This window comes from Pantherophis guttatus, chromosome 6, assembly GCF_059756535.1.
Source record: "Pantherophis guttatus breed Tessera chromosome 6, ASM5975653v1, whole genome shotgun sequence".
Taxonomy (NCBI): Eukaryota; Metazoa; Chordata; class Lepidosauria; order Squamata; family Colubridae; genus Pantherophis; species Pantherophis guttatus.
The window spans coordinates 25447651-25459896 of record NC_142068.1 but is presented as its reverse complement, the minus strand read 5'-3'; the positions used below and the strand labels follow the sequence as shown (position 1 = coordinate 25459896).

Genomic DNA, 12246 nt, shown 5'->3' with positions numbered 1-12246 from the left:
TTTCTACACAAAGTAGTAAACCATTCTATAGATCCTATGTAGTGTTGGACTCAGATTTAAGTTCACTGTTAGCTATGGAAACTCATCAGATAATTTTGAACCAATATCTAACTTAGTTCACACCTACTATAAAGAAATAATATTTCCATCTAAGTCTGCTTGAGCTTCTGGAGAAAAGGCAGGATATAGATTGAGCAAGTAAACCAACCAAAAAAATCTGGGACACCCATGTGAGATCATCAGGAACTGCCTTCTCACTTATGTTAAAATGAAACTTTCCATATATTAAGAGGAGTATCCAAGACACTTCTTTGTGTCTTACCATCATCATAAGAGAAGAAATATAATAGCAACCAGGTCTAGATGGTTAGGCTGCAGTCATTCCAATTCTAGCCAGTTTGGAGAAAGTAGTTTGAAGATCCCATCTTGATACCTATTTTCTTTTAATGCACCACATTGAAGTTATATGTTTATTATGAAATGATTGTAATTAATATGTAACTCTAATTTATTCTTCTATTTTGGGTATTCAATTTGTGCAAAGTCTTAAATAATTTCTAAGTGTGTGGAAATATACTTTGGGAACTGGGGATATGCAAATAAATAAATCCTAAACCAAGACTCGTACCACTGTGGCATGAACTTGATTAGATGCGCCTTTCTGCAACTGCTGAGTGCCAGCACCTGGAGAGCTCCTAAATATAATGCACTGTATGCAGGCATTCAAAGTGCAAAGATCCATGAATTCAATTTCCAGTTGAGAGTTTGAACCCCGTATAATAAAATCTGGCAATTTATTGAAGAGTTTCAATATGTAAGAAAAGAGTGCTTCCTGTTGTTTAAGTTATTTTTTTATTTTATTTTTATTTTATTTCCAATTTATATACCGCCCTTCTTCCTGAGGACTCAGGGCGGTGTACAGCCAGAATTAAGAACATGAAATACAAATATTAAAAAACAATTAATATATATATATAAATTTGCCCCAAAAATTAAAAATCACAAACCAATTTAAAACTTTTAAAAATTTCTTCTTAAGCCAGCCCGGCTTGCTGGAAAAAGTGGGTTTTAAGGGCATGGCGGAAGGCGCTGAGGTCTTGGATTCTCCTTATCTCTGGGGGCAACTGATTCCAGAGGGTAGGTGCCCCCACAAAGAAGGCCCTCCCCCTGGGGGTCATCAGCCTACATTGTTTGGCTGATGGCACCCTGAGGAGGCCCTCTCTGTGGGAGTGCACGGGTCGATGGGAGGTCGTCGGTAGCAGCAGGTGGTCTCGAAGATAGCTAGGCCCTATGCCATGGAGCGCTTTAAAGGTGATGACCAACACCTTAAAGCGCACCCGGAAGACCACCGGGAGCCAGTGCAGATCACGCAGGAGTGGTGTTACATGGGAGCGCCATGCTGCTCCCATCACTACCCGCGCTGCTGCGTTCTGGACCAGTTGGAGTCTCCAGGTGTTCTTCAAGGGGTGCCCCATGTAGAGAATGTTGCAGTAGTCAAGGCGAGAGGTGACGAGGGCGTGAGTGACTGTGCACAGGGAATCCCGATCAAGAAAGGGCCGCAACTGGCAAATCAGGCGAACCTGACAAAAGATCCCCCTGGTTACAGCTGTCAGATGTTCCTCCAAGGACAGCTGCATATCCAGGAGGACTCCCAGATTGCGAGCCCTTTCTGTGGGGGCCAAAGACTCGCCCCCAATAGTCAGTGATGGAGTCAACTGACTATATCGGGATGCCGGGAGTCACAGCCACTCAGTCTTGGAAGGGTTGAGCTTGAGCCTGTTCCTCCCCATCCAGATCTGCACAGCCTCCAGGCACTGGGACATCACTTCAAGTTAAAGCAGGATGAATGTCTAAACCTTGCCTCTTGAGGATGAACTGGGTTGAGGATGAGGGGTTGACTGGCAAATGCTTGCACTCTCCAATCCAGTTTTCATCCTAATAAACAGACAGAATAAATCCATGCAAAAACAGAGAAATATTCTTCTCTTGTTTTGGTTCTTTTTAATAGGCAATATAATTTTACCTATTCCCCACTCTACCTTCGAGGAAGACTTAGATGGATGATACTTCTGAGCTATTACATTTCTTGTTGTGTGCTTGGCTCTAATGATCCCCTGTTTCATTTCTAGGATTAAAAGCCTCTCTCCAGAGACTGCAGCTTGAATATGTGGATGTGGTCTTTGCAAATCGACCAGATGGTAATACTCCAATGGAAGGTTAGCAATAAATTTAATAAAAACGTTTTGCTTGATTGATCTTGGCTCATATGTCTATGCTGCTTATGACAGGATAGGAAAATGGTTATCCTTAAGTATGCAGGGAAATTATATAACAAACTCTTTTTAAGTCCTGATTCTTTGGAGTCTTCAATATTTTTATTAGGAGACCTGTACTTAGAGTAATGGATGTGTATTTATGTAATCCACATAATACTTAATTGTACTTAACTGTAAGTATTGCTAGAGCAGTTTTCAACATCTTTTGTTTGCGCTGCATAAATGCTTCCTTTTCTTAGTTATTTGTATTTTAATTGATTTAGGATTTCAAGTTGATACTGTAATTTCTGTGCATCTCCCATCACAGATGGCAAAACCACCCATTATTAAATCATACAAATTTACATAGTTGGCATGTTCCATTTTATTTACAGTATGTATTTAAGAAATAGATGACCACCCATCTTAACTAATATGCTTTGAGTGGTGAACAAGAACATAAAAATACAATGAACAGATAAAAACTAATTAAAAACCAATTAAGGCAGATGACTTGGAACATATTTTATATACACATAAAGTGCATAAAATTAGTTTTAGGAATCACTGCCAAAAATGCATACTGATTTCATACTAATGAAATTGACCCAAAAAACCCCCAGTAAGAAATGATCTTTACATGTGAAAAATTAAAAATTGAGCATGGTCTAAATCAGGGCTGTCAAACAAGATGTGTCATGCACTGGCCACACACATGTCCAGTTTAGCAAAGGGGGAAAAAGTCCCGATACGTCACGTGATGCCACCATGACGATGCGAGTTTGACATCCCTAGTCTAAATCAATGTTTTTCAAACTTGTCCCCTTTGAGAAGAATGCACTTCAACTTCCAGAATTCCCCATTCATCATACGGGAATTGAAGTCTGTATATCTTAAAGAGGACAAGTTTGAAAAATACTATTCCAAATGGACAGATACAGGTGTTTCCATATATACATGAAATCACCATACAACAGCTGAAAGAACTGTTTGAGTTTCTTTAAACTCAAGGCCAGTGCTTCATCAATAAAATATAAATTGGGTTATTAGTTGGTGCTGGGGACAAAAGCAAGTCTAAGTAGGGGAGGTTAGCCAACCCTCTTTATAGAGTTAATTTGATTGTGATTCATTGATCAGGTTATCAAGTTAATGTGCATGGCTTTAAAGTGAAATAGCAAATGGATGCAGTGCCATTCTTAAGTTAGAACAAAGAGTGAGAGAAAGCATATCATTCCTCTAAATCTCTAAAAGCCTTGGGTTCCCAATGCTAATTGTTAGTTCCTCCTTGTCCTAGTTAGCATTCTTGCAGTTAGCACTTTCACATCTCATTACTGCTTGCAATGTTCTTCACACCTGAGTGTTCCTAGCGCCTAATTGATTATGGCCGAGCCAATGCTTAATTTTCCCAAGGAAGATGTATGTGTATAAAGGGCTTTTTAGCGTACGTCCAAGAATTGCTTCTCTGGATATTACAGAGCTTGTCATACCACTGATTCATTCCTCCCACCACTAACTGCATACAGTAGCTGCTAGTAAATATATGATCTATTATACAGTTTCTGCACTTCTTATTTCCAGATATCAAATTAATGACCTCCAATTAAAAGGGCTAATTCTGTGGGAGGTTCTCCTCACGATAGCTACTTCTAAATGTTGTGCCAAATCAGGTATTATTCAGAACAGACTTTGAAATGTGGTAGACAAAACCAACCTCCCCTGCTCCCCCCTCCCCCCCCCCCCCCACATTTATACCCTCTGGGGTGATTTCATCACATAGCTGACTTGCCTCCTGAAGTCCTTGAACATTGGAAGAAAGATTTTAAAGAGGTTACCCGTTGCTACTCCATGACATGGATTAACACTGGGCAACCTTTCAAAAAATCTAATTGTCCTTGCTCTCAAATATATACTTGAAACATAGTTCTTTCAGGCACGAGCTAGTAGCTCGGAAGTCAGTTAAACATTCAGTTCCATGTCTAAGGATAGTTTGCTGTCGTTCATCAATAATGACGTGTATTTGCTGGCTGTTTTTGGAAGAGAGATGATGGCTTGTGTTTACCCAGCATCATTTTTCTTGGTCTTTGTACCATAATGGAAAATAACAGAGGCTCCTAGCATAATAGGTAATGCTGTATTTTTTTGTTGTTGTTGTCTTACCTTGGTGCACATAGAACTCAGGTGCTGATTGATTATGTTTATTTTCAGTAAATATTCCTTTGGCTAAAATATACTCCATGATATATTATGCAATCACCAGACCTTAGCAAAAGCAAATGCTAATTGCACTGCTTTTTGCTTTCATCTTTTGCAAAGCCTTCGTTATCCCTGCAATAGTGCTTTGCCAATAATGCTATGATTTCATGTATGACTTCCAAAAATAATGGGAATTATTTATTTCCCTGGACTGCTTTGTGTGTTATCATTTGTTTCTTAGAAATTAATCTTTTTTAAAAAAAATACTGCTTTGACTACAGCATTCAATTAATGGCATTATTTTTTTCTGCACCAAATACCCCAATTAGGCATATTAGTTTCTCAACATGTAAATCTATCTGTGGTGCATTATTACATTTTAATATAAAAATGTAAAGTACAACTCATCCCTTTTGTACAAATTAAAACAGACACCAGAAGCATTTCCTAAATATTTGGTTTGATGTGATGTTTCTTGACGTTGCCCTGTGGTGATAAGGTTGAGAGCCTTTACTGGAGATGGGAAAAAGACTGCAAATTTGTTAGCAGAAAATGAGCTTAACACGTTTTGTGACTTGGAGCAAAATATAACCATTTTGCTCAACCAGTTATAATGAGGGGGGGGGGAGAGAAATACAATAGGACTGCAATCCTGCCCATAGTTCAGGCTGTTTGAAATCCCATACCAAAGATAAGAGTAATTATATTCAGTGGCATTTGAACTACCTGTTCTTCCACAGAAATGTATTCATGACAATCATAACTGCATGTGCACAGTTCATTCTAGTGGTTTTTCTTACAGAGACAGTTTTCACAGAATTATTGCTCCTCTTTAGTTGCTTGCAGGTGAATAAGAATTACGGGGATGGCCTTGGGATCATCCGACTCAAATCTTGCTCACCAGTGACAATGCAAATAATTCCTGGCGTGGCTGGCCTCCCTGCTGTTGTGTGTTTGGCTAAATTTCAGGCCCATCTGTTTGCAGCAGTGCTAATCTCTTACAGTTGTTAAACTGTATCTTCTCCCTGCTTATTCTTAGTATCCCTAGATTACTTTTGTGTATTTTTGAAGAGTTGTATTTTGGGATTATCTGCACTGTACTAATCTCCCTCTACACAGACAACCTCAAGTGTTACTTAACTGGGAAGCAGTGGAAAAAGTAGAACAGGCCAGATTGAAAAATGCAAGACAATTCACTCAGTCGAAGCAGTGACTAACAGGGGTACAGAATTTTATCCATATCTCTAGATGTATTGAAAGACATATTTAAGGATCCAACATTAGCCCCTTAGCTCAGCACCCAACAACATCATACAGCAATCTACAATTGCTACAGCATATTGTAGCATATTGTACTCCATATCAGCCTGGTAACCAAACCACATCTGGATTTCAGCAGTCACAATAAAAACAAATATATAATCCATCAGAAATAACTACCCTGCACCCAAGTATATGCAAAACAGATAAGATAGCAGGTAGGAGTGAGAATAACTAACCAACAGTGCTCATTTCATCCCAACTCCAGCACTGATGGTATTATTTAGTGGGGAAATAAAATGTCTGCCACCTGGATATAAGCTTCAAAATGAAATGTGTTTGGGTTTCTTCCTTTCTATTGCATCACAAATTCAAGGACGTCTAACATGAAATATTTGGGAATTAGTTTTTATTATTATTATTACACTTTTAGAGTAGGAGGGTAAAGTTGGATTTCCTAAGAAATGTTTTGTATTGTTTTGTTTTGTATTGTATTGTACTATTTTGTTTGGCATAGAACAGTGTTCTCTTTATATACATACAAGGTAGGATATCATGCTATTTAACACATTACCCAAAAAATGACATAGGACTTAGATTAGGTTAAAATAATTATATGATAATTTATATGCACAAATGAAAAAGAGTTTGTAATTTAATTTGCAATGTAGCACATCTCACCACAGTGAGGGAAATGAAAATGGGTGGGTATCTACTATCTAGGAAATACGTTTTGATGAACAACTTTAGCCTTTGCAATGAAAAAATTCCTCAGGTTTTAACATTGCATCAATTATGCATCATAATAAAGTAAGGGAATAGGGATTTTCTGTTTCTAGCCTGCTTTTGAGTCTGCATTTCAGATCTTGGCATATAAAGCACGATTTAGATAGCTCTGATTTAATTCATATTATGAAAATATTCACTGACCAAACATTTGTAATATCTATAGATATGGATCACACACAAAAAATCCCAGATCACAAACTAGAGAAACATTGAAAAAACATTCTGAAGATGGCAATGGAAAACCACTGCCATATTATTATTAATATGGAATGGCAAAGCTTCCTCCATCTTTCTTAAGAGCAACAAAAAAGGGTGAGTGGAAAAGTCAGGATAAAGCTTTGTGAAGGAGAAGCTTCCCTGAGAAGAAGGACAGAAAAGGGAAAGAACAAACTGTGGAAATGGCCTAGAGAAGTCCTGCTTTTAAGCATCCCCAAAAAGCAGAACTTCCAACAATGTTTTGGCTGTGTGATGTTTGATTAGTTTTCAAAATCATCCATATTCTTTGGTAGCCCTTGGCACTTCTGCACATCAGTATCTTCTTTTTAACAAATGTAAATGTAAGAGGATTTCCTCAATCCACAGATAATTACTTAGGGAAAAATCTAATCTTCCTATTAGTAAATAGAATTGGTGACGCTTTAGGGTGCTTCATACTGCCAATAGGCACCTTGAAAGCAAATGAAGCATGAGTAATTGAAAAAGATTTTTTAAATCAAATGCTGGTTCTGAAAATGTTCGGAAGGCCCCAAACAATGTAATTTGTGCATAAAGATACTGTATATGCACTGGCCTTCAAGAAGAATATTTTTAAGTACTTAGTCATCAGGATAGGATCTATACCAGACTGTCAAATTCACAGCCCATGGGCCAGATGCATCACGCGCTGGCCACACCCAGTTTAGCAAAGGGGGGGGAGTCACGATACGTCACATGACTATACCACCACGACACGAGTTTGACACCCCTGATCTATACCATCTTCATGCACACATTCTCTGCATCTATTTGCAGCTTACTGTAACTGTTTGACCAATTGCACAGCTTTGTTTTATGCTAATGCTCAAGCCCACCATGCTGTACATCCTCAGAAGGGAAGATAAATATACATCATAAAATGGACGATGGAATGGGGATGTTTGTCAGCATAGCTTGCACATTTTTGCAGCTCTTGCCTTCGGTTATAGTGACAAGTATTTATGTGTCTAAGCACTGAAGGCTAAGTACTTCTATTTGAGTCACTGAACACACATTGAAATATTATCTGTATCTGACAGCCTTCCGAATTACCCATTAAGTGAAAATAATTCAAAGAGAGACTCTCTGGACACTGCCATACTTGTTTACTCCTAAGTAAGCACTACTTTAATTAGACTTTTTTTTTTTTGCTCGGTGCGGCTGTCCTTTGTGTTAGTCTTAATTCCTGGAGATAGCCTGGACTAGTCCCTGCAGTTTTCTTGACAACACTTTTTAAAAGTGGTTTGCCATTGTCTTCTTCCCAAGACTAACCCAAAGTCAGCCAGCTGCTTTTCATGGCTAAGGGAGGAACTAGAACTAACAGCTTCCTGGTTTCTAGCTTGGTAGCTTTAACCCAGTGGTGAAATGTAAAATTTGTTACTACCGGTTCTGTGGGCGTGGTGTCAACTTGCAAAGCTTTCAAGTTGCCATGAGCAGGAGGGAGGGAGAACTGATAGAGCTGATTGATTTCCCTAACTAAAGTGCATTCCATACATTCTTCCTGACCGCAATTAGAAGGAGGGTGTTGGATTTCACAGCTAGCCAAAGTGGTTAATTGGAGAATGTGATTTGTGACATGGCCAGAGAGGAGGGGAGAGACAGGGTCATAGGGGAATGTAAATCTACGTGGGATTAGTTCTAACTGCATCCGAATATTGCTGAAATGGTGCTCCTAATAAATGACTGTATTTCTTTTGAAGTTCGGCTCATGGCTCATGAATTAATTAGGGCATCTTTCGGAAACTTCACACGTGGCTTGGTGGAGTGGGTGGCTAATGTGACTGGATGGACGTAGCCAACTTTTTTTTTTTACTTTTAAAACCAGTTTTTCTACAACCTTGGCCGAAGAGGTTGTAGAAAAAAATGCTTTTAAAAGGCTCTGACGATCCCAGCTGAGCTGCGGGATCACAAGAGGCTTTTTTCTTTACTTTTAAAAGCATTTTCTCAGCTGAAGAAGTTGTAGAAAAAATGCTTTAAAAAAATAAGCCTCTGATGATTGCGTGGCTCAGCTGGGCATGGGGGGGGCAGGGATGTTTGCTACCAGTTCTCCGAACCACCCACCGCCATCGCTACCGGATCAGGTGATCCGGTCCAAACCGGGAGCATTTCACCCCTGTTTTTAACCACTACACCAAACTGGCTCTTTTAATGAAACATACTCCCCGATATATGTCCCTCCAAATATTGTTCTCCTGATGTGTTTGAGAATACAGTTCCAAAATTTCAAGCTACTTGTTACTAATACAGTTTCCCCTTATCTGAATGTCTATGGACATTCTCAGTCATCCAGGTCATGGTTGGCCAAAGATGTTTTTTCAAAAGCAACAGGACTTTCTTTGCTTTGCTTGAAGACATTTCGCTTCTTATCCAAGATGCTTCTTCAATTCTGACTGAATGGTTGAGGATGGAAGGATTTATATTCCTTGAGGGTACCTTGAGGGCACAGATAAACCACCAAGTGTTCTCAACAACTCTCAGAAAGAATGGTAACGACCACATGACTGAAAGGAATATAAATCTTTCTATCCTCCACCAGTCAGTCAGAACTGAAGAAGCTTCTTGGATGAGAAGCTAAATGTCTTCAAGCAAAACAAAGTTGTTGCCTTTTGAAAAAAAAAGCACAGCATCCACAGTTGCTGGAAACATATAGTCCTAAGGACATTATAGGTAGTCAACAACTTACAACAATAATGGAGCCTAGAATTTATGTCGTAAGTCATGGCAGTCATTAGTCAAGGCATCCACACGACCGATTTGATTCTACAATATTTTTTGAGGCAATTGTAAAGTGAATCTGGTAGTCTTAAAGCAAACATGGCAGTCATAAAATGAGTCAATTCACGGGTGGTTTTTGTCAGAAACCCTCTGAAAAGGGCAGAAATTGGCAAAGATATCATAAATTGCAGTCCTGTGGCTGCAGAATACTATAACTGGCTATAAAAGTGAGCTGGTTGCCAAGCACCTGTCATGTGATCATGGAGACTGCGTGGCACCATCAGAACTCTGGAACTAGGTCATAAGTAACTTTGGGAGCAGTCCGTCGTAACTTAGAATGTTTTATTCTCTTCCCATCCTGCTTACAATCTTTTGGGACTGTTGCCTTCTGGTAGAAGATACAGAACAATTAAAACTCGGACCACATGTTTTCTGAATAGTTTTTATCCCAGAGCTATAATTGCACTCAACAATGAACTAAAGAGCCACCGTCAGTGAGCTGTTGGACAGCATTATTTGGTCTGTTGTGTGGATGTTTGGGTGGTTTAAGGATGGGGAATTGTGGTGGGTGGGAGTATGTTTGGGGATTATTATTATTATTATTATTATTATTATTATTATTATTATTATTATTAAAACTTCTATACCGCCCTTCTCCTTTCGGACTCAGGGCGGTGAACAGCCAAAATAAAAACATTTATACATAACATTGCAATTAAAAATAGATTTAAAATAATTAATAAATTTGGCCCATAATTTAAAACTTGTCAATTTAAAATCAGTATCAAAATTTTAAAACCAACCCTAAAATCAAGACAGACCGGCTAACTGAAAAAAGTAAGTTTTTAGGGCCCGACGAAAAGTCCAGAGGTCGGTGATCACTCGTATCTCTGGGATAGATTATTCCAAAGGGTAGGTGCCACCACAGAGAAGGCTCTCCTCCTGGGGGTCGCCAGCCGGCATTGTCTGGCCGACGGCACCCTGAGGAGGCCCTCTCCGTGGGAGCGAACCGGCCGGAGGCTATTGGTGGCAGAAGGCGGTCCCGTAAGTACCCTGGCCCTAAGCCATGGAGCGCTTTAAAGGTGATCACCAACACCTTGAAGCGCACCCGGAAGTCCACTGGAAGCCAATGCAGCTCGCGCAGGAGAGGAGTCACATGGGAGCGCCCCGTCGCTCCCATAATCCCCCGCGCGGCCGCATTCTGCACCAGTTGGAGCCTCCGGGTGTACCCCAAGGGGAGCCCCATGTAGAGAGCATTACAATAGTCCAGACGAGATTGTTATGTGTGTTGGACCTGGTCTTTGGGTGTTAAGTGAATTTCGTTGTATGGGTATACTGTTTATACACATACAATGACAATAAAGTTATTATTGTTGTTATTATTTAACCAAACAACTGGTTGTTAAGCAAGGACAACCTGTAGGTTGATGAAGATAATTTGGAACAATTCCTTCTACCAGGTTTTCTTTACAGTTCACTGAATAAATTTTTCCCCCTGTTAAACTGAAATATGCAGTATCAATAGTAAAGGATACATATAATTTGCCACTTGTGGTCACCATCTCAGCTTTTCTTCAGCTCATTGTTCATTCCTCAATAATGTTATTGTCTATTCCACAAGGAAACCATGAACTTCTTTAGATGAAATATAAAAGAGCTCTCTGAAAAAAATAGCAGATCCCACAGAGAGGTCTTTTGTAAAGTATTACATTTTCATCCTACCCCCACTAGGAATTCTTCCACTGCCTTCCTGTTACCTGGCAAGCTGACTTGGAAAATGCATTGGTCTCAGTTGTTCAACCCTCTCAAGTTACGAATGAGGTTATGCTACTCCTTTTCTATTATGAAAATTGGTGCAGGACAAAAAGCATCGACTTCTCAACTGTGCTCATTATTTCCTCCCAAACCCAGAAGTCCATCAATGGGCATGTGTCCACAAGTCTCAATTCAAACAAGATAAAATAAATCCCTTTATTAAAAAAAAAAGAAGTACAAAATTAGCCAAAACCCTTTCATCTTTTACCAACATAAAAATTATAGTTTGTCTAGGATGCATTCAAAGAACTGAGTAATTGCGAGCTATAAACATCTAAATCAAACAAGTATTAGAGAAGAAAATGCTCAGCCTCCAAATAAACGAACAATAAATATCCTGTTAATAATTATCTAGTCCTTGGAAGTTTTTAAGAAGATGTTGGATAACCATTTGTCTGAAGTGGTGTAGGGTTTCCTGCCTAAGTAGGGGGTTGGACTAGAAGACCTCCAAGGTTCCTTCCAACTCTGCTTTCCATTCTATTCTATTCTATTCTATTCTATTCTATTCTATTCTATTCTATTCTATTCTATTCTATTCTATTCTATTCGTTTTCCTCATTGTAGGAAGAGAGTAGGAGCAGCACAGTGGCCTAGCAGTAAAGACACTTGCCTCCCACTCAAAAAGTTGAGAGTTTAATTCTGGGTAGCAGCAGATGTTTCTTTCTCGGAGTGCAAAGAGAAAATTTCTGCTGCGAACTCCACGTAGGTGTCAGGAAGGGCATCCAGCCAGTAAATGCTCAGCTCCATCCAGTCACCCCAACTTTACCCCGAATGAAGGGATTACAGGGTTGTAAAAAGGGAGTTATTGTAGGAAGAGAATAATTTTAATTTAGGATGTCAAGAAACCAGGTGTCTAATAGAACCTTTTCTGACCAACAAATTTTAAAGGCATACGCTTTGGTGAACTGCATGATTTGATATCCTCATATTTCACTAATTAGGCTAACAAGATATGCCAGTCTACTCTGTTTTGAAGCCACAGTCT

General features: G+C 39.3%; 1 protein-coding gene across 2 annotated transcripts in view; it reads left to right on the top strand.

Moving 5' to 3' along the window:
• The window catches only part of KCNAB1 (potassium voltage-gated channel subfamily A regulatory beta subunit 1), a 138397-nt gene that overhangs the window by 99629 nt on the left and 26522 nt on the right, over positions 1–12246 (top strand). For both annotated transcript variants that reach the window (XM_034439152.3, XM_087872551.1), the window contains exon 8: positions 2130–2216. In XM_034439152.3, the coding sequence (XP_034295043.1) occupies positions 2130–2216 (87 nt within the window). The remainder of the gene's footprint in view (positions 1–2129; positions 2217–12246) is intronic.